At 36.2% G+C, this 23,686-nt stretch overlaps 1 protein-coding gene across 2 annotated transcripts in view; it reads left to right on the top strand.

Moving 5' to 3' along the window:
- The window catches only part of PHKB (phosphorylase kinase regulatory subunit beta), a 262,109-nt gene that overhangs the window by 42,432 nt on the left and 195,991 nt on the right, over window positions 1–23,686 (top strand). For both annotated transcript variants that reach the window (XM_004600687.2, XM_055146377.1), the window contains 3 exons: window positions 1,932–2,031; window positions 6,007–6,114; window positions 11,259–11,339. In XM_004600687.2, the coding sequence (XP_004600744.2) occupies window positions 1,932–2,031; window positions 6,007–6,114; window positions 11,259–11,339 (289 nt within the window). The remainder of the gene's footprint in view (window positions 1–1,931; window positions 2,032–6,006; window positions 6,115–11,258; window positions 11,340–23,686) is intronic.

Raw genomic sequence — 23,686 nt, 5'->3', positions numbered from 1 at the left:
AAGTTAAAATTGTAGGTAATTATTCAAATAGAAAGTAAAGTGATTATGTTAAAACTTGAGTTCACATCCATACAATTTAACACTGGGAGTAGATGTATATTGTCAGTTTCCAATAGAACTTTAGGACTTTTACAAGTAGTAAGTATATCCTGATGACCTAGTGTTATTTACTTGAACCCAAATGCTCTTTTACTTTCCTCAGTCAAATGAAAAAATACTGTTTTTAGTTTACTTGCATAAGAAAAGAAAAACAGAAGATATTTATTAAAATCGAGTCTGATTGGCTGATTATCCTGGAATATTTTAGTCTTGATTTAATACTTGTTTATATTAAAGACAGAGTATTATTATTGTTGTTGTTAATTATTATTATTTGCATCATCGTTATATTTCTGTGCTGTGATCAAAGCCAAAGGCAAGACATGTACTCAATTGCTAAGCCATATCACTGACTTAGAAAATTTTAAAGAGAATTTTAGCATATCCTGATTTTTTTTACAATGATTATTTTCTTTTTTTAGGTGAAGAACTAAACACAGAATATTTTATTGAGCTCATTATATTCCAACGATATAGTTCTTCCTATGTATCCAAGGCCTGATTCCTGTTATTCATGATACAATTTGCCTCTATTAAAACTCTTGTTCCTGACTCCAGGGGGACAAATAGAGCAAAATCATGCTCGTTTTAGTGCAGTGCTACATGAAAGGAGGAATTATGTAATGATGAATAGCTTACTTTTTTACTGACATTAATCATACTATGTTAAAATGATCATCATTTTTCCTAGTAGCAGCATATGAGATCTGCAATTGGAATAGGAGCTAATTATACTATGCTATTTTAAAGTAGACAGGTGATACTTTTTTATCTTTTCAAGCTGATTGCTAGATATTTTAGCCAAGATTTATGACACAGTGAATAAACTAACTTAGGTTTTTTAGTGGTGGTAAGCTTCAGTCACCTTTGACTGATCCATAAAAGGTGGGGCTGGAGCGATAGTACAACGGTTAGGGCTAGCCTTGCACGCTGCCGACCTGGCTTCGATTTCCAGCATCCCATATGGTCCCCCAGCACTGCCAGGAGTAATTCCTGAGTACAAAGCCAGGAGTAACCCGTATGAATCGCCGGGTGTGACCCAAAAAGAAAAAAAAATTAAATTAAACTTATGGTCAGAAAACTCTGTGTGTGTGTGTGTGTGTGTGTGTATGAATATCTGCATTGCAGTCTAAACAAGGGCCTCATGCATGCAAAGTTTAAAATATAGTGCAGAGGCTCAGTTTTGGCCCAGAATATTTCAGACTAGCTTAACAGTTAAATTTTAGCTGTTTTTTAGACTTACAATGTAAAATATGATCAATTGTTTTTAAAATCGAAATATATGAAACTATAATTCCAGGTATGTTACGTCTCGAACTAGATGTGTATTTAGCTGACTGCATTGTTCAACTGATATTTCACTCTGATATTACTAAACCATGGTAGAGCAAATGAGGCAGGTACATGCCCGTCTTAATCTGCTTTCTTGAATCTAAATTACTATTGCATAAGCCGAAGGAATTGTTACTAAAAATTACCTGTACTCTGTAACAGTGAATTCAAAAAGTAGAATCTTCAGTATAAAAATATTGTTTAAAGTTTAAAGGAAAAGTTTTAAGTATCTTTATATGCAAGGAAATTAATGTATGCTGTTTTCAAAGCAATTGGTTTTTTTCTTTAAGGAGAAATATGCATAAGTTTCATGGTACATTTTTTTTTTTAACTGCAGCATTACTATATCTGCCAGGAAAATGGAGCTTTACTCTAACAGAATTTGTAGATGATGCCAGAATACAGGATTAGCCAGATAGTTAAATACTTAATTATCAAAAGCTTTGCTTCCTTTTCAAATGCATTTCCAATTTGTTTCATGAGTTATCTCTCTCACCCAGGCGTATTGATGATGACAAGGGAAGGACCCATGAGCTGGAACACTCAGCCATAAAATGTATGAGAGGAATTCTCTACTGCTATATGCGTCAGGCCGATAAGGTAAAACACTATATCGTAGATTGAAATTCTAACATCATTTCGAAGGATTAATTTGAACCAGTCTAGCAATAGCATCTTCTGGAGAAGAATGTACTTTCAAAAGTAGAGCCACATCGAGGCAGTTTAGATAGGTTCAAATAGCCTGTGCCTTCCCAGCCCAGGGTTTTGAAATCCTGAAACTGAAAGTACGCCTTAAGCAAGAAGGGACTGAGAATTGTTATTTTGGCTCAACTTTGTATTTACATCTGGTATTTGGTTGATAACGACTCAATTTCTTAGGAATATCACAATACCCTTAATTCTAATTGCTATCAGATTACTTAAGATCTTTATCAAAATTACTTTTGACATATCTCTGGAGCGATAGCACAGCAGGTAGGGTGTTTGCCTTGCAAGCGGCCGACCCGGGTTCGATTCTTCTGCCCCTCTCAGAGAGCCTGGCAAGCTATCCAGAGTATCTCACCTGTACAGTGGAGCCTGGCAAGCTACCCGTGGTGTATTTGATATGCCAAAAACAGTAACAACAAGTCTCACAATGGAGACGTTACTGGTGCCCACACGAGCAAATCAATGAGTAACAGGAGGTCAGTGATACGGTGATTTTCCCTACTTAATCATACCTCTATGTCCATTTTGTGTCTATGTAGTAATGTCATGGATCCCCTTTTTTATGATTTACTATGGAGAATTTACATGGTTTAACATATAATTATATTCATGGCTGTGGTTTATCAAGGCATTATCAGCAAAGGAAAATGGTGCCTGGGGCAGAACCTGAAGGAAACCAAGTGCAAGCTCTCTCTCAGTGAGTTTACTCAAATTACTTAATTTCCCCAGAAATATTTTGATAACAAACATTCAATATTCTCTATCAGGAAAACTCTTTAGAGACTTGCAACTTTAACTTTAATTTTTAACTTGCCACATAGTCAGTGCTACCTTACTCTCAAGGAAGCATTGTGAGAGACATGAATTTCTGTTTTCTAAAGAAGCTAGGAACCAAAATTAGAATTTTTTTATCAGGAAAAGTAGGAAGTGGCACAAAGTGTTTGCTTTGTTGTATATTGCTTAGCCAATTATTTCTGGTCCTTTCTAAGTATTATTCATTCTTCCTAACCAGTTCTTGCAAGTTTACTTTCTTCTGAATATAACTTGATTATAGTTGTCTCAATTTTTTTGCTTTGTTGGGTCACACTCCATTGTGATTAAGGCTTACTCCTTCCTTGCTCTGCACTCAGGCTCACTCCTGGCATGTCTTCGGAGACATGTGGGATGCCCAAGATCGAACCCAGATTGTCATGAAAGGCCTTATGCACTATCCTGTTGCTCTGGCTCCTTGAATTCATGATGTTACAAAGAATTTGCATTTCTTGCATTCTGAGGATATCCATAAGCGAAAGCATGAGCTATGATAAGACATAGCTCATATTAAGATCAGGTAATCATATATACCACAAATGTGAAGTTTGACAAGGAGGATATTACTTTGAGGAACTAACGTAGTTTGTATCATGCACTCAGCTCACTGCTTCCCAGTATATTATCACCTCTCTGGGTGTTCACTACTTTATTCATGAGTCCATACCATACTTGAATTTTTTATATGTCTCAGAAGACAGGTTATATAGTAAATTATGCATCTTGTACTTGAGAGGCTCTGAGTTCAGTCCTGGTACCACTTGACTCTCTGTGCACCACCGGGTATAATCCTGGTGGCCTCTTGAGCATTGCTGGTTGTGGCCCTGGTGGCTTCCTGAGCACTGCTGGATTGGTCCTTGTACTTCCAAGCACCACTTTCCCACTTACCATACCTTTAAACCCAAGTAACAAACCATTAGACCTACACCATTGTGACCATCATCTGGAGTGATCCCTGTGCCCTACCACCACAGCACCTATTATAAAAATAAATAGAAATAAAATAATTAAAATTATACATATTATATATCTGTGTATATAATATACATATACACACATACAGATATTTCGTCTTTCCTTATACTAAAATGAAGCACATGTGTAAACTCATTTGTTGTTTGAACTAAAGGCTCAGAGATATGCTTTACAGTTGGCTATGAGTGTTGTCACCCTTAATTTTCTACTTTAAAAAGTATTTAAAATATAAAATTTGTTACTAAATTTAAAAATCATTTAAAATACATATACTCATTCTAGAATTCTTTCATGGGACTTTTTATACTTATAACTTTTAAATTTAGAAATTAAGAATGGATTATAAATGTTGTTTTCCTAAATGATGACCTATCCACAATGTTTAGTTTTCAGGAGAAAAATCTAAGTAATATGTGAGCAGGAAAATATTCTAAATGTCTTTTTACTTTAGAAAAATTTGCTTCATTATTATCTTTATTTTTACTTGCACAATACCAGTCTTTCTATAAGATATTAATTAATATCCTCTTGTTCTTGATTGCTTTCAAGAGTACTTCTTTGTATACAATTCAAATATAATACACCCCATTAATTTTCAAAGCTTGTAGAGTTTGGGTCTACCCCACCCCTTAATTTATTTTTTTAACAGCTTTAAGACTCAAAGCAAAGTTATATAATTCCCCCATCTGGGCAGCTTTAATCATTTAGTAGTTCATTTCCCCTGATGCAATGATTGAATAAAAATTTTCATGCCTGTTACTTGTGTATCTTGAAGACAGATGACACTGTCTTGCCAAATGCAGCACTTTATTAGGCTGATAAAATCTTCATTTTTAGATCCTTATTAGATGGACAAAATGTATTTTTAAAAATTTGACTGTATTTTTGTATAAGATTAAAAAATCATGTTTAATATTTTGAGATAATGATCATGGCTATGGAAAAGACTGACTACACTTATTTCTATTTATGTTGTCTGAGACTACTTCTAGTAATTTCAGATTTTGAGAAGGGATAGCTTTCTCACCTTCTCTGTTAATATTGTGTGTCTTGACTACTTTGGGAAGGACATGCTTATCTTTCTTTATTCTCATTTTCCCGTTGCTAGTGTCTTACTGATACTTCCTGAGTTTTGTTTGTTTGAGGGCCATACTTGGAGGTGTTCAGGGTTTACTCCTGGCTCTGTGATTAGGAAACACTCCTGACAGTGTTTGGCCGACCATCTGGGTTCTCAGGGATCAAACTCAGATGGATCTCTTGCAAGGCAAGTGCCCTATCCATTGTACTATCTTTCCAGCCCCCTGTTTCAAAACATTTTGTTGTTGTTGACTTTAAACATATGGAGGGCAGTATTTGTTTGTAGACCCTTTGGGGCTTAAAACTATATTAACCCTGCAGAATAGTAATATCCAATAAACTTTCTGAGAGGGTAGAAATGTTCTGTTACCATATTGAACAATACAAAAGCCACTATGGCCATAGAAAGCTTGCAGTGTGAATATGACCAAAGTTAAAATACTCATTTTCGTTGAACATAGTCAAATGTAGATAAGGACTGCCATATTGGGTAGTGCATTTCTAGAATCTTTTAAGATAATGAGCAATACAAACAATAAAAAGTACAAGACAGGAATAAACATCCTCCTTTTAGAGGATGAAGTTTTAGATGGTACTTGAAGGTCATTTTATGAACGAAGTTGTTTTTGAGATAGAATTTAAAGGATAATAAGAATTTGAAGTTCTGAGGCACTTTTCATTGAATATCTTGTAAAAATTTCCAAATAGCAGTATAGCAGATACAATCCCTGGAATTCTTTCTCAAAATTAGTCATTATATAAAATAAACTGCTAAAAGTCATTTTACTATATTAACATGCTCCTTACTAACATCATGTGTTGTTTATAAGATATCAGCTAAGTATTGAACGATCATATTGACTATAGTTTTGTCTGTTTTGTTTCTTTGGATAAAGTAATTTTACTCCTTTGCCTAATTATAGTTTCTTAAAACTTTTCTTAAAAATAGTTATCTTGGATAAGAATGTGCATTTTTATTAATATTTTTTTAAAAAAACATTCTAGGTGCAGCAGTTTAAACAGGATCCACGCCCGACAACTTGTCTTCACTCTATTTTCAATGTGCATACAGGAGATGAGATGCTTTCTTATGAGGAATATGGTCATCTTCAGGTAGAAAGAGAAAATTATACATTTCCTTTTTCTTTATTTATGTTCTATATTATAAAACATTTGCAGTTAGAGTTTTAAAAAGACTTTTTCAAAATAGAAGTAGAAAACCAATCTTGAAACAGAGACCGTAAATATTAACTATTAAAGCTAAACTGCTTGTATTGATTGAATTCTGAATCTGACTGAATTCTTAGTTTCTAACAAAGAAAGGCAACTGGATGGATTGTATTATTGCTTTCTACTAAGAGGAATTATGTAGTTCTTTTACCGTGATTTACAGTAATGTCAATTGTAGTTATCTGGTAACCATGTTATCTGATAACCATGGGAAACCATGGGAACCCTGGGAAATGGAGGACTATTCCTTGAGTCAGGGACAATGGATGCTCAAGACTCAGCATGGTCAAGACACAGCCACTCACATGGACCATAGACACGTAGTCATCTGACAATGTTTGTTGAAAAAGGCGATGGTTAAATAGAGACTGAGGGGATGTGCCTCCATACACTAATGAGCAGGTGGTAAAGGGAGTATTATTATGACTAGGGAGAAGCTGCTGGAGCACTGTCCATGGAGCTCTAAGGCAGAGGTGAGGTTGAAGTAATGCTGACACCCAATGATGTTTGTTTCCCATGTCTCAAGTCATCAACTGCTGGCAGTCAAGGCCAATTAATAATCTACATGTACTTAAAAAATGTCAGGTTTCCCTGGCAACAACCCAGTTATCTGAGAAGTCAGGATCAGGGCATTCCCTACAGGCCCAACAATCTCTAGTGGTCAAAGGATTTGTTTCAGGGAGAACTCCAACAGTCAGTTACTGGGTTTCCAGCACCACACTTTCCACCAGTGTTTACTTCCCTCCACCATTGTTTCACAGTCTCCGCCCCTCCACCCTCCACCTTCATCCTTGGTAAACTCAGTTCTCTAGACCAGTTCACGGTTCTGTTCTGACTTTGACCATTTGTTATCCCCTTACTTTTTTATATGCCACATGATGAGAGAGATCATTTTGTATCTGTCCCTCTCCTTCTGACTTACCTAACTCAGTATGATACCTTCTACTTCCATTCACTTTGCCTATGTTTACTATAGCACCATTCACAGTATCCAAGGTCTGGAAACAACCTGAATGTCCAAGGACAGATAATAATAATATATATAGTATTTATTTATATATTTCAGAATTTAAATTTAATACTTAACATAAAGTACATGTCTCATGATTGCTTGTCAATCTATTGTTTGTCAGTCCCATTATCATGTGTGACTTACTGGCATTTTCCCCACAAAAGTGTTCTGGAAGTTAAAGTAGAGATCTCTTGGAGATATAATTGTAAACTGAGTTACTATAGGAATGTTTTTAGTTTGTTTATGGTTTGGGGGGCAGTCAGAGTTTGCTCCTGACTATGTTCTCAGGAATTACTATATGGTCCCCCACATTGTGTTTGGGGGACCATATAGGATGCTAGGAATCCAATTTGGGTTGGCCATGTGCAAGGCAAACAACCTACCTGCTGTTACTATCTTTGGTCCTGGAATGTAAATTTTATAAATTGCTCTCTGGTAGGCTAGTGTCAGAACTGTAAGAAAATGTTTAGGTGATACTGTCTGTATAGTGATATCACCAATATTCTAACAACCATGTTCTGAGAATGATCACGCAAAACTTTATGTTGCTATCTATTTATTATCTATTTTGTTTTTGTTTTTGTGTCATACTTGGTGACACTCAGAACTTAGTCCTGGATTTGTGCACTATAATATTCCTATTGGTGATCCAGGAACAATATGTGGTGCCAGGGATAGAACCCTGGTCTATGCTATATTATCACTCTAGCTCTTATCTATTATCTTATACACCTTTATTGGTATGTAACTCATGAAACATAGAATTCTCCTACTTTAGGCTAGAGAGATAGTATTGGAGATAACTTGGGTGTAGCGACAACATCACAACCCGACTTGAATCCCCAGTACCACATATTGTTCCCTGAACACTGCCATGGATAAATCCTAAGAACGGAGTCAGGAACAGCTCCCAAAACCACTGGGTATGGCCTCCAGAGTTTCTCTCTGACCCGCCCCCCCCATACACACAGAATTACCTATTTATTTATTATTGAATTACCATGAGATACACAGTTACAAAGTTGTTCATGATTGGGTTTCAGTCATACAGTGTTCCAACACCCATCTCTTCACCAGTGTACACTTCTCACCATCAGTGTCCCCAGTTTCCTTCCTGTCCTCCCCCTCATCCCCCTTACCAGCCTGTCTCTATGGCAGGCACTTTTCTTCTTTCTCTCTCACCCTCTGTCTCTTTCATTACTTTTGGGCATTATGGTGTGCAATACAGGTACTTATGGGTTATCATGTTTGTCCCTTTACCTACTTTCAGCACTCAGTTCTTGTCCAGAGTGATCATTTTGAGTGATCATTGTCATAGTGGTCACTTCTCTATCCTATTTGCCTCCCCTACCTCACCTACCCCTGTGGCAAGCTTCTGACCCTGGAGCAGTCTTGTCCCTTATTTCAACTGTCCTTGGGCATTAGTCTTATACTATGTTTTTTTTTATATATATCCTACAAATGAGCACAATCATTCTATGTCTGTCCCTTGCCCTCTGACTTATTTCATTCAGTGTGATACTCTCCATGTCCATCCATTTGTAAGTAAGAATTCACCTATTTAAGGTATGCAATTAATTTCATGACTTTTTGTATAGTCACAAAGTTGTACAATGTTACCATAAAAAGTTTCAGAACATTTTAATATTCCATTATAGTAATCCTTAATCCATTGACAGCCATTATCCATCTTCCACTAAGTGGCCAGCCCAAGGCAATCACCAGTATCACCATCTCTCTGTGAATTAGCCAATTGTATACATTTCATGTAAATATATCATACAGCCCTTGGTCTTTTTTGAATTTTCATTTAGCATAATATTTTAAAGATTTTGCTGATTTAACATTTTTTACTCACTGCATTTTGGAGACAATTTGCATATCTCATTCAAAATTTTGTGAGAATCTTGTTAAAGTGAACATTATTAGCATACTTTTTGTTTGTTTAGATCATGTATCCATCTAAATTAAAAGAAAACAATTTGTTTAGGAAACTCATTTGTTTAGAAACATTTGAGTTTATATGCTACAGTAATGATTAAAAATGTATATGTTCCTATAGTTTCTTACATTAATTTTGCATTTTCTGAAAATGAAACTAGCCAGGAAGCACTTCTTATTGCTTTTGCTCTGGCATAATTCTAATGTCTTACTTGCCAAATAATTTTTGTTTATATATATTTTTAACAGAAAATCCTACATTTTTTTTATTGAATCACCATGCAATACACAAAGTTGCTCACGATTGGATTTCAGTCATAAAATGTTCCAACACCTGTCCTTTCACCAGTGTATATTTCCCATCACTAGTGTCCCAGTTTCCCTCCTTCTCCCACTCCCACCTGCCTCTGTGGCAGGCCCTTTTCTTTTTTCTCTTTCTCTCTGTCATTTATTTTGAACATTACAGTTTGCACTACAGGCACTGAATGGCTTTCATGTGTGTCCCTTTACCTACTTTCAGCATTCTTGTCCAGAATGATCATGTTCAACTATTACTGTCATAGTGGTCTCTTCTCTATCATAACTGCCCTCAACAGCACACATTTGTGGCAAGCGTCAAACCATTGACCAGTCCTCCTGACCCCTATTTCTTCTCTCCTTGATATTAGTCTCATACTATTTTTTTCCCACTATGTCCCACAAATGAGTGCAATCATTATGTCTGTTCCTTTCCTTCTGACTCATTTCACTCAGCATGGTACTCTTCAGGTCCATACATTTGTAAGCAAATTTTATGACTTCATATTTCCTTGTGGCTAGATAGTATTCCATTGTGTACCAGTTTCTTAATCCAGTCATCTATTCTTAGGAACTCATGTTGTTTCCAGTTTCTGGTTATTATGAATAGCGCTGCAATGAACATAAAAGTGCAGATGTGTTTCTGCTGTGCTTTTTAGGCCCCCAAGGTGTATTCCCAGAAGATATATTGCCTGGTCAATTGAGAGATCAATTTCTATTTTTTGAAGAATGTTCATATTGTTTTCCAAAATGGCTGGACCAGTCAGCATTTGTACCAGCAATGAATAAGAATCCCTTTTTCCCTGCATCCATACCAGCACTGGTTGTTCTTGCAAGTGGTGCTGGGAAAACTTGGCAGTTACATGTAAAAAAAATGAACTCAGCCCTCTATATAACACCATCCACAAAAGTAAGATCAAAAGATTAAAGACCTCAGCATCAGACCTGAGTCCATAAGGTATATGGAGGAAAATATCAGCCAAATCCTTCATGATGTTGAAGCTAAAGGCATCTTCAACGATGAAACACCAGTGACCAAGGAACTGGAAGCAAAATAAACAAATGGGACTACATTAAATTAAGAAGTTTCTGCACTTCAGAAGAAACAGTTACCAAGATACAGAGACAACCCACAGAATGGGAAAAATTATTTATCCAATACCCATCTGGTGACGGGTTAATATCCAAGATATATAAGGTACTGCTAGAATTTTACAAGGAAAAAAGAACACATCCAACATAATTAAAAAAATTTGAGAAGAAATTAACAGAAACTTCCTCAAAGAAGAAATTTAGATAGTCAAAACCCACATGAAAAATGCTCTACATCACTAATTGTCAGGGAGATGCAACTCATAACGATTATGGGACATCATCTCACACCCACAGAGACTGGCACCCATCAAAAAGATCAAGAAAAATCAGTTTGTAATGTGTATTTTAATTGGATTGACATTATATAGCTGCCTGTGAGGTAGAACTATTCCAATGTGAACATGTTCTTGCTCCACAGTTTGGAAATAAATCTTAGAAAAAGAATTTTATTCAAACATTTTTGTAATCAGGTATTGCCCATCATAATGATTTAAAAGGCTTTGAACTCTTATGCACAGAACTGGAATTTTATTATGAATTAAGTATACTGCTCCTTTGTTTTTATCAAAAGAAAGAAAATGGTTTCTATATGTCACTATTGGAGCAAAGGACTTATACATTTTTAACTTAATTTCAAAACATATTTTTGTTGTCTTAACCTTTTAATATTCTCTGTTTTTAGATAAATGCTGTCTCTCTTTATCTTCTTTACCTTGTGGAAATGATTTCCTCGGGACTCCAGATTATCTATAACACCGATGAGGTAGGATTTTCTCAAATTTTCTAGAACTAAATTTCATCTCAGAGTATCTTTTAAAAAATCTTTTGAAATTAATTTTTAATTGCTTGAAAGTCTTTAAGTTCATTTAATCAGATATAGAATTTTTTATACTAAGTCAGAAAGTATATATTAATATGAAAATATGAAGCACTTAGTATTGTCATAGTACCGTCATCCCGTTGTTCATCGATTTGCTCAAGTGGGCACCAGCAACGTCTCCATTATGACTGTTATGAGACTAATAGTCTCCATTATGAGACTATTTTTGGCATATCGAATACGCCATGGGTAGCTTGCCAGGCTCTGCATTGCGGGTGGGATACTCTCTGTAGCTTGCTGGGCTCTCTGAGAGGGACAAAGGAATTGAACCCCGGGTCAGCTGCATGCAAGGCTAAACTCCCTTAAAATGAACAAAATATATAACAGGCTGTAAAATTCACTGTCACTGTCATCCCATTGCTCATCGATTTGTTCGAGCGGGCATCAGTAATGTCTCCATTTTGAGATTTGTTGTTACTGAATTTTGGTATATCGAATACAACACGGTAGATTGCCAGGCTCTGCCACGTGGGCGGAATACTGTCGGTAACTTGCCGGACTCTCTGGGAAGGACGAACAATTGAAACCGGGTCGGCCGAGTGCAAGGCAAATGCCCTTAAAATGAACAAAAATGTATAACAGGCTATAAATTAAATGAATAAAGTAATTGTAAAATTAGATTTTTTAATTTCAAATGGAATAAACTAAGAACTTGTATCTTAGGAAAATTTTGGTCACCACAGCAAAATTGCCTTTGCTTATTGTCAATTAAGTTTTGCTTTTTGTAACTCATCCTTTTATAAGGGAAAAAAATGTGCCTGTTATTTGTTTCTTTTGGGGAGACATCTGGCTGCGGTTATTCCTGGTTTTGTAAAGGATCATCCTGGGCAGTGCTCAGGAGACCTTATAGAGTACAGGGGATGAAACTAGTATTAATTATGTGCCAGGTGAACATCTTTCCCATTATGCTATTTCTCCTGTCACTGAATTAGTACTTTTATCACATTGTTTTTCTGAATACTGTTATTATCTCTTTTGTTTTGAAATTTAAAAAGAATTCATATTCCACAGTTTAAAGGTATTTTTTCATACGAACTAATGCACAAATAATTATACAGGCATAAGAGCTAACATAGTTGACATAGAGTAGGAGCAAAAAGCTTACATGTAATGAAAACTCCATCAAGGAGTATAATTTAATATTTTCTTCTTCTGGCTCCATGTAGGGAAAACAGATATATCATATATTAAACAACAATATTGTCTCTGGACTGCACTAAGGGTAATGTAAAATTAATACATCTAGCCCTATCCTTTCATAGTTTATAATCTTAAAACCACATCCAGTTGTACAGTTTTAATTATTTTTCAGTTTAAGGGCCACGCCCAGTGCTGAACAGGCAATACTTCCGGCTCTATGCTTAGGGATGATTCCCAGAAGTGCCTAGGAACTATGAAGTACCCGGGATTGAATGTGGACCTTCTGCATGCTAAGCATTTACACTGCATGTTCCACTCTCTCACTGGCCTCAGTTGTTCTGTATCAAAGATTAATTGACCATATACTCCAGGGTCTGGATTTTCAATTCTGTTCCATTTATCTGAGGCTCTGTCTTTATTCCAGTGCCACACTTTAAATTACTAATGCTTTGCAGTACAGTTTTAAGTTGTGGAAATTGATGCCTCCCACCTTCCTTTTCCTATGGATTGCTTTGGCTAATAGGGGAGTATTGTTCCATATGAGTTTCAGGAGCGTTTTTTATCTATTGCTTTGAAAAATATCATGGTATCCTTTGAGATTGCACTGAATCTGTATAATGCTTTTGGGAGTATTGCCATTTAGACAATGTTAATCTTCCTAATGTATGAACAGGAAATGTGTTTCTATTTCCTCATGTCCTCTTTTACTTCTTTTAGTAGTGCTTTATTGTTCTTTTTGTATAAGTCTTTCACTTCCTTTGTTAAGCTGATTCCTGTGTACTTGATTTTCTAAGGCACAATTGTGAACGGGGTTGGTTTTTGAAATTTATCTTCTATTTTATTATTTGTTTATAGGAAAGTTATTGGCTTTTGCTGGTTAACTGGTAGCCTGCCAGTTTACTACACAAATCTATTGTTTCTCATACCTATTTTAAGAGTCTCTAGGGTTTTCTAAATATAGTATCATGTTATCTGAAAATAGTGAGGTTTTGAATTCTTCCTTTGGTATCTGGATACCCTTATATGTTTTTATTGTCTAATTGTGATGACAAGTAATTATATTGAATAGAAGTGGTGACAATGGGCAACCTTTTCTTGTTCCTTTTCTTAGAGGGAAGGCTTTTAGTCTTTCCATACTGAGTATATTAGTTGTGAAGTTGTGGTAAAAGGCTTTCACTTTGAGGAAAGTGTTCCTTCAACCTCTCATTTTATTCTGTTTTTATCATCAATAGTTTCTGTATCTTGTCAGATAGTTCTGTGCATCTCTTACTATGACCATATGAATTTTGTTTTGTCTTATATTGATATGATGTATCACATTGATTGAAGTACATGTGTTAATCCTAGCATTCCTGATTAAACCTAGCATCTGACCCCTAGGTCAGATGACTTTGCCAAGGTATATGATCTTTCTAATGTGTTGTTGAATTCTACTTGAAAATATTTTAATGAGGATCTTTGTATCATATTCATCAGGCATACTGGTCTGTAATCCTCCTTTAATTTTTCTTTCTGTTTTTGGTGTCAGGGTCGTGTTCTCTTTCTTCATAGGAACTGTTTGATAGTGTTTCTGTTCTTTCAGTTTCCTAAAAGTGACTGCAAAGGATTGGCTGTAGCTCTTGTTTAAAGGTTTGAAAGAAGATAGTCAAAGCCATCTACCATGAACCTAGGGCAAGCATTATCATCAATGGAGAAAAACTAAGGGCTTTTCCTCTAAGATCGGGGACAAGACAAGGATGCCCACTCTCACCACTTCTCTTTAATATAGTACTGGAAGTATTACCAATAGCCATCAGGCAAGAAAAAGATATTAAGGGGATTCAGATCGGAAAGGAAGAAATCAAGCTCACACTATTCGCAGACGATATGATGCTATACCTAGAGAAACCTAAAAGCTCTAGTAAGAAACTCTTAGAAACAATTGACCTATACAGTAAAGTCGCAGGCTATAAAATCAATACCCAAAAGTCCATGGCCTTCCTATATGCAAACAATGAGACAGAGGAAAGGGACATGAAAAAAGCAATCCCATTCAAAATTGTGCCCCAGAAAATCAAATATCTTGGAATCAGCTTAACTAAAGAAGTAAAGGACCTCTACAAAGAAAACTATATAACTCTACTCCATGAAATAAAAGAGGACATGAGGAAATGGAAACATATCCCCTGCTCATGGATAGGGAGAATAAACATTGTCAAAATGGCAATACTCCCAAAAGCATTATACAGATTTAACGCGATCCCTATAGGGATACCCATGGCATTCTTCAAAGAAGCGGAGCAAGCAATCCTGAAATTTATATGGAACAATAAACGCCCACGGATAGCTAAAACAATTCTTGGGAAAAAGATGATGGGAGGCATCACCCTCCCCAACCTTAAACTCTACTACAAAGCGGTAACAATTAAAACAGCATGGTACTGGAACAAAGGCAGAGCTGCAGACCAATGGAACAGGGTGGAATATCCCCACACACAACCTCAAATGTATGATCATCTAATCTTTGATAAAGGAGCAAGAGATGTGAAGTGGAGCAAGGAAAGCCTCTTTAACAAATGGTGCTGGCACAACTGGACAATCACATGCAAAAAAATGGGCTTAGAACTCGACCTGACACCATGCACAAAAGTCAGATCAAAATGGATTAAAGACCTCAACATCAGACCACAAACCATAAGGTACATTGAAGACAAGGCCTGCAAAACCCTCCAGGATATTGAAGATAAAGGTATCTTCAAAGATGACACGGAACTAAGCAATCTAGTAAAAACAGAGATCAACAAATGGGACTACATTAAACTAAAAAGCTTCTGCACCGCAAAAGAAACAGCGACCAGAATACAAAGACTATCTACAGAATGGGAAAGGATATTTACACGATACCCATCAGATAAGGGGTTGATATCAAGGGTATATAAAACACTGGTTGAACTCTACAAGAAGAAAACATCCAACCCCATCAAAAAATGGGGCGAAGAAATGAACAGAAACTTTACCAAGGAAGAGATACGAATGGCCAAGAGGCACATGAAAAAGTGCTCTACATCACTAGTCGTCAGAGAGATGCAGATCAAAACAACCATGAGATACCACCTCACACCACAGAGACTAGCACACATCCAAAAGAACAAAAGCAACCGCTGTTGGAGAGGATGTGGGGAGAAAGGGACCCTTCTACACTGCTGGTGGGAATGCCGGCTAGTTCAGCCCTTTTGGAAAACAGTATGGACGATTCTAAAAAAACTAGAGGTTGAGCTCCCATTTGACCCAGCAATACCACTGCTGGGAATATATCCCAGAAAAGCCAAAAAGTATAGTCGAAGTGACATATGCACTTATATGTTCACCGCTGCACTGTTTACAATAGCCAGAATCTGGAAAAAACCCGAGTGCCCTAGAACAGATGACTGGTTGAAGAAACTCTGGTACATCTATACAATGGAATACTATGCAGCTGTTAGAAAAAATGAGGTCATGACGTTTGCATATAAGTGGATCAACATGGAAAGTATCATGCTAAGTGAAATGAGTCAGAAAGAGAGAGACAGACATAGAAAGATTGCACTCATCTGTGGAATATAGAATAATAGACTATAAGACTAATGCCCAAGAATAGTAGAAATAAGTACCAGGAGAATGTTTCCATGGCTTGGAGGCTGGTCTCTCATTCTGGGTAACTCAGGGAAGGGACCACCAAGTAAAATGTGGTTGGAGGTCATGTGGGGGAAGGGTGAGGCGGGTGGAATACAGACTAGAGACTGAACACAATGGCCACTCAACACCTCTATTGCAAACCACAACACCTAATCAGAGAGAGAGAACAAAAGGGAATTCCCTGCCATAGTGGCAGGGTGGGGTGGGGGGAGACGGGTCTGGGGAGGGGGGGAGGGATGTTGGGTTTACGGGTGGTGGAGAATGGGCACTGGTGAAGGGATGGGTTATCGAACTTTGTATGGGGGAAGCATGAGCACAAAGATGTATGGATCTGTAACTGTACCCTCACGATGACTCTCTAATTAAAAATAAACTAATAAAAAAAAATAAAGGTTTGAAAGAACTCACTGGTGAATCCATCTGGGTCTGTGCTTTTGTTCTTGGGAAGACTTTTGATTACCATTTTCATTTCTCAGTAGTGATAGGTCTGATTCAGGTGTTACATATCTTTTTGGTTCAGCCTTGGAAGGTTATTAGAGTTTAAGAATGTGCTCATTTCTTTAGGGTCTCTCATTCTGTGTAATTGCAAAGTAATATTTTCAAAGTAATCCCTGAAGATTCCTTGAATCTTGTTCATCCCCTTCTTTTATTTATGATTCAGTTAATTAGAGTTTTCTCTCTTTTTTTGTGGTCTTGCTATTGATTTGTCAATCTTGTTTATTTAAAAAAAAATCTTTAATAGTTTGGTATTGGTAGAGCCTTCACTCATTGCGCTTGGTAGATGTCTGTGTGGTTTATCATTCTGACTTCTGTGCTATAAGGGTTAATCTCTATAATTTGTCCTAGTGAGTGTTCTCTTATGGAGCAGTTGAGGGTTAATCTTTTTGTTTTCTGCTCTCCCAGTGATGTTTTTCTGTTTCTGGTTGTAATTTTGAGGTTCATTGTGGATTATGGGGCTACTTTAAATTTGAAAGACATACATTAACAACTACTGTCACTATTGAAGAAAATAGAACAGGATACTAGGAAATGGGAAAATATTTCATATTCATGGATTAGAAGAATTAGTATCATGGCAGAAAAAAGATTGAAGTTTGTTTAAAATGGTATATTTAGCTACTTTTCATCAAAATGTGCTCCTTTTATTCGACAAATAAAGTCATCTCAAAAGCTCCATCATGAACATGCTTTATTGGTCAAAGCTAATATAAAGGCAGCTGAAGAGGCAGGTTGGAAAAGCATGTATTTCTTATTTCTAGCCTCTGTGAATTTGCTGTTCATTGTCTCTGTAGATGTGCTATAATGTGAACTGCATGTATAAAATGTTGCAATAGTCATGGTAAAATAGGGGGAAATTAGTTTTAATGATATACCTCATAACCCTCTATCCATTTTTCCTATCCCAAACTTTTTTTTATGAAAGCACGCTTTTATTATTATTACTGTGATAACATCTCATATGAGATTTTAGTGTTTCCTAAGCCTATTATGCACACACATATTTAAAAGTTGGTAAAATGTTGGATTGGAGCAAGAGAACAGGGCTTAAAGTGTGTGCCTTACACATGGTGAACTCTGATTTGATCCCCAAGCCACATCTGATCCCCCAAGCACCACCGTAAGTAATTCCTGAGCACAGATCCAGGAATTAACCCTGAATACCACTTGGTGGCCCAGAGACAATGACGATAACAACAATAACAACAACAATGAATGTTGTCTTTTTACAAAAGAGTTATTTTCCTTTTGGGGGGGGGGAAGGGGTCATACCTAGCAATGCTCAGGAGTTACTCCTGGCTCTGCACTCAGGAATTATCTTACTCGGAGAACCATATGGGATGCTGGGAATCGAACCCGGGTTGGTGGCATGCAAGGCAAATGCCCTACCTGCTGTGCTATCATTCCAGCCCCGCAAAAGAGTTATCTTCTTAAGAACCAATCCATTTATTATATTCTTAAGCATGGCTACCATTTTGTGTCTCTGCTATCACTCTATTCTGCCTGTTAAAATTTCACATCCTTTTTCTCATATTTTTGTTTACATTTTATCCTTCCACTGTTAGTGATTTTAGTACACATAATTTAGAATGTATCACAGTGTTATATGTGTTATCCTAATTATGATGTATTGTTAAAATAATCAACAGTAAATGAGTATTCATCTAAGTGAAATTATAGACATTGAAGAAGTTTTAGTGTTAGAAAAAATAGGGCATCAAGAGCTTCTTTCCATTTAACTGATTTAGAAAAAATATTATAAATGGGCACACTCAATAGGTGTTTGTTATAGATTATTTTGAGTTTTTTACCAGTCCAGTTGTTTCCTACACATAAAATAATTGATCCTTGGTGCTGGAGAGATAGTATAGTGGGTAGGTGCTTGCTTTGAGTGAGTACAGCCCAGGTTTGATTCTCAACTACCCGTATGGTGTCCAAGCACTGCTAAGAGTAATTCTTGAGCACAGAGCCAGGAGTAAGCTCTGAGCATTTCCAGATGTGACTCAAAAACAAACAAAAAAATTAATTCTAGCTCCAGAGGCTTTTGAAATTTTCCAAATTGAATTGTCTTTGTTTGTTTTGTATATTTATATATTATTGATGGTAGAAAATAAGAAAATTGAAGCAATGTTCAGTGTAATTAAAATTAATTATTGTTATTACAATAATCTTATTTTGGGATAATATTATAACTTGGGTATTTAAATACTATGCTTGTAGTATGTAGCATAGGATTTTTTTTACTTAAATAAAGAATAGTGTCACCATCAAACACATCCCCAAAATCTGCTTGTTACTGAAATAAAGCTGGTAGATAAAATATTGAGAATAATATGACATAGTAGATTGAAACAACCACATTTCTTATGGTGAAAAGATACAAATAAGAAAATATAAAATGTATTATATGAATTTAGTTCTTTATAAAATGTGTTTTAGGAAAATAATATAGTAGTAATTTTACATAATAAGACACTTATTTTCCAAGTACATTTATGTGTAATGACTGGAATTATAATCTTTGCTTATATAGGCAAATTAAGAACAAATATTGTTGTATATATTTGAGTCTTATTTTACCAGGATGTGTTAGTATTTTAGCTTAATGATGGGATTATTTTCTAAGACTTTAATGTTATACATTATGATAGTTACCTGTTGAATTCCAAGGAATTTTGGAATTTTCAAAAAATTATCCATTAGAGTAGTAAAATGTCTTTTTATGAAGTAGAATTCAGTTGTATTAGTTGTTAGTTGTTGTATTAGTCCAACTAATGTTTTGTAGCCATTGTTTTAAAGTAGATATTGAGCAGCCATTCTATAATTGTACCACAAAATTTGAATGTCAGAAATATTTCAGATTATTTTTTCAAGTAACAGAAATTTTGAACAATTCCCACTACAAATTATTAATTATGTGCTGTTTGGGATATATAATCTTTAATTTTGGGCGGAGTATGGTAGTTAGCTTCCAGGGGCCACTTCCTGAGATACTTGGCCAACCTGACCATTATTTCAGTGCTAGTACCCCAGGATGTAATGATGCTTGGAACATGCAATACTGGGTGCCTTTTGTGTTCAGAAAACCTGGTCTACTGGGGCCTCTAGAGCTGTAGCTGTTGAGGCTGCAGGATTGAAGGTGACAGGGATTGAACCAGTCTTGAACCCACGTTCTGTCTCTGTGGCCTTCTTTTGTTACTATTGTTAAGAATTAAACTGAAAGGAGCCATTCATACTTGATGTGTAACAGAAAACTCTTTCTAGTTACTTAGTCGTCTATTTCAGTTGTTTCTTAACCATTGCTCTTCGATCTCAGTGCATTTTGCTGCTTTTATTTTTAGTTGTAGTTTCACAACTACTGTGGGAACAAAATTACTGATAGATAAGGTGCTAAAAGTTAATATTCAATTATTTTATGTGTGAATAGCAGTCTTTGAAAATATTTCTTTTCAATTTTGAGTTTTTTCCCTTATTATTCAATATTTACTATTCATCTGAGAATTTTTAAAGGGAAACCTTAATATTTTAATTTTTTGTAAAATTATTTTAATTCCTAGGCATTTCAAATCAAATATTATTATTTGCTATTTTGATATAGGCCAATAGTTACTATTTTTTTGTTGACAGCAATACCCTAGACCTGGCAAAGTTTATGTAATTTGTTTTATTTTGTTATGTTCTGCTTTTGGGGGGCCACATCTGGCCATGCTCAGGGTTTAACCTGGCTTTGCACTCAGGGATCACTCCTGGCGGGGCTTGGTGACCGTATATGGTGCCACGGATGGAACCCAAGTTGGCTGTGATCAAGACAAGTACCTAACTTGCTCTACCTTTCTCCAGCTCCATTTATGTGATTCTTTTTAAACAGAATTTTTGTTATGAAAGCACATTTAATACATTTGTTTCTCTTACAGCAATATAAATAATAACTCACCTTCCCCCGCCCCTCCCGAAATCCTCAATGAACAATTTTTAAGATGAAAGCTGCATACTGTAACACCTTTACAACATCAGGAGACTTAATTCTTCTTCAGAGACAAACTATTTTAGTATTTTGGGAAGAATTCAGTTTAATCCAGAAACGACTTACTCTTTGATTTTCACATTCCTAGAATTTTTTTTTTTTAATTTTTTTTTTTTACTTTTTGGATCACACCTGGCAATGCACAGGGGTTACTCCTGGATTTGTACTCAGGAATTACTCCTGGCGGTGCTCAGGGGACCATACGGAATGCTGGGAATCAAACCCAGGTCGGCCGCATGCAAAGCAAACACCCTACCTGTGCTATTGCTCCAGCCCGACATTCCTAGAATTTCTGTATGAAAATGATCTCCATTTTAAAATCGACATGGCTTCAATGATGTCAAAACATATAAAGGTTAAGTGTGTTTCTGTCAATGTTTATATGAGTAAATATAGGCCTTTTTTTTTTTTTCAGTGAAATGAATTGAGGACCTTCCAAAGAGTAGGACAGATGATGGGATAAAATGATAGGATAGTCACCATACCCTAACCTGGGAGTTAGAGGAATTTTTCTCTTCTGTCATTTTCTTCATCTAAATTGATATCTGAAAGAAGTATAGGAATTAGGTAAAGCAGTGAGATAAAAGTATACTTGGGAGAAGTAATACTATGTAAAAATGACAAAACTCGGAAGCATTGATTTTATAGATTATTTCAAGAATTGGAAGAAACCTCACTTCACATTTTTTTTTATGGGCTACCTGTCATGAGAGAAATTTGGTCAAGTTTCTATAAATGTGATATATCAAATAAAGGGACTGTTTACCCTCTCTTAAGCCAAAAAATACAGAACAGATAAACCATAATATACTTTACAAAGCCAATAAAGAGTCATGGAGATAGCTTAGAGGGCTGGAGTTCATGCTTTGCAGAACTCCTGAGTTGGATTTCCGCTGTATGATGCCTGAACATTGCCAGCCATGGCATCCCCATGGGGAAACAAGCAAACAAAAATCAATGAAAGTTAAAATAATATTCCAGCTATGCAACAAAATTCAGGCACACAAAAGGAAATGACTAAATGTTAAGTATAAAGATAGAATTAGAAAATTAGCATTTTCTCTGGTATTCAGGGTCTAATAGATTCAGATATGTTATAGCAATTAGATATTACGATCCACTCACAAAGCATTTCTTCGTACCTTAAAAACAACTTTCATCCCCTCCCAGACTACAAAATGGCAGGCCAATTCAGCTTTTATGATAAAACTCATCTTATCTTAGCTGAGTTTAACTTTTATAGGTTGTACCTAGCTGACAGATTGACTGCTAACTTAAAATGTCATTGGCTTATATAAGACATCCTTGTAGTCTGTCAGCTTCAGAGAGGAGTTAGATTTATTTTCATCGCAAAGTTTGGTGTCAGAGAGCAAATGAATGTGGATACATGTGAGTTCTCTTGAGGCCTAGGTTCAGAATTAGCACAACTTTCCTTTTGCCACATTTTGCTAACCAGAGCATATCATATCTGTGATCTCTCGGAAACTGTCCTTATGCAATTTATAATCATATATTATGTACATTATGTATTCATAAAATTTCAGAAAAGGTTTGTGTTTGTGGACATGTAACTAAAAAGAAATTTTATCTTTGTTTCAGACTACATTAGCATCATGTTTTTCCAAGCGGAAGTCCTAGACCATATTAAGTTCTCTGGACAAGTGGGTTGAGGTTTTCTTTTGCCTTCCAAAAGAAGATTAGGTCTTTGTACCTTCATGTGTAGGAACTCACATGCACTCTCTCATCTTAAATTAGACCTGTTGCTTATTACACATATATCAGTAGCAAATGGCCTCACTTCTTCACTCTTTGTTTGGGGTGCCCCATCCAACTGTACTCAGGGATTTGACTGTGCTCAGAGATCACTCCGGCCAAGCCTCAAGAGACCATATGTGGTATGTGGGATCAAACTCAGGTCAGCCACATGCATAGCAAATGCCCTACCCACTGTGTTATCACTCCTGCCCCTACTTCTCTACTCTTTTCTTTACCTATGCCCTTATCAATTTGATAGATAAGAATATGATTTTAAAGTTATTCCCATTGAGGTCACAGACATATGTATATGTGCATATACTTATCTGTATATATGCACATATGTGTATGCACTGTAGCACTGTATTCCCCTTGTTCATCAATTTGCTTGAGCGGGCACTAGTAACATCTCCATCGTGAGACTTGTTACTGTTTTTGGCATATCGAATATGCCATGGGGAGCTTGCCAGGCTCTGCTGTGCAGGCGGGATACTCTTGGTAGCTTGCCGGGCTCTCCTAAAGGGATGGAGGTATCAACCTGGGTTGGCCTCGTGCAAAGCAAACGCCCTACCAGCTGTGCTATTATTGCTCCAGCCCCTGTGCTATATATATGTAATTTTTTCATGTACAGAAATGGGAGTTTTACTTCTATTTCAATATGGATTCCTGGGGCTAGAACAATATTGCAGTGGATAGGGCAGTTGTCTTTCATGCAGCTGACTGGGGATTTAATCCCTGGCATCACATATGGTTCCTGAGCCCCACCAGGAGTAATCTCTGGGTGCAGAGGCAGCAGTAAGTCCTGAACCTCACTGAGTGTGGCCCCAAAACTGGGGGAAAAAAAACAATATGGATCCCTTTTATTATTGTTGCTTAGTTGATCTTTAATATATATGCATATATTTTAAAATTTCATTTCTCTTCAGATCTTTATTATTTTCTTCCTTCTAGTAACTTGACTTCATTATTCTTTTTCCAGTTGTCTTAGGTATAAAACCTGAATATTACTATTATTTTATTATAGATAATCAGTTTGATTTATCATCTCTGAAGTAAAGACAGAAATATCCATAACAGATACTATTGAGTCCTCCAGAGTGGAATCAGGGGAAAACAAAGTACAAAAATGTTATGTGCCTGAGGTAGAATTAGGACTGGT

The sequence above is a fragment of the Sorex araneus genome, chromosome 8 (assembly GCF_027595985.1).
Source record: "Sorex araneus isolate mSorAra2 chromosome 8, mSorAra2.pri, whole genome shotgun sequence".
Classification (NCBI taxonomy): domain Eukaryota; kingdom Metazoa; phylum Chordata; class Mammalia; order Eulipotyphla; family Soricidae; genus Sorex; species Sorex araneus.
This window is presented reverse-complemented; position numbering and strand designations above follow the sequence as displayed.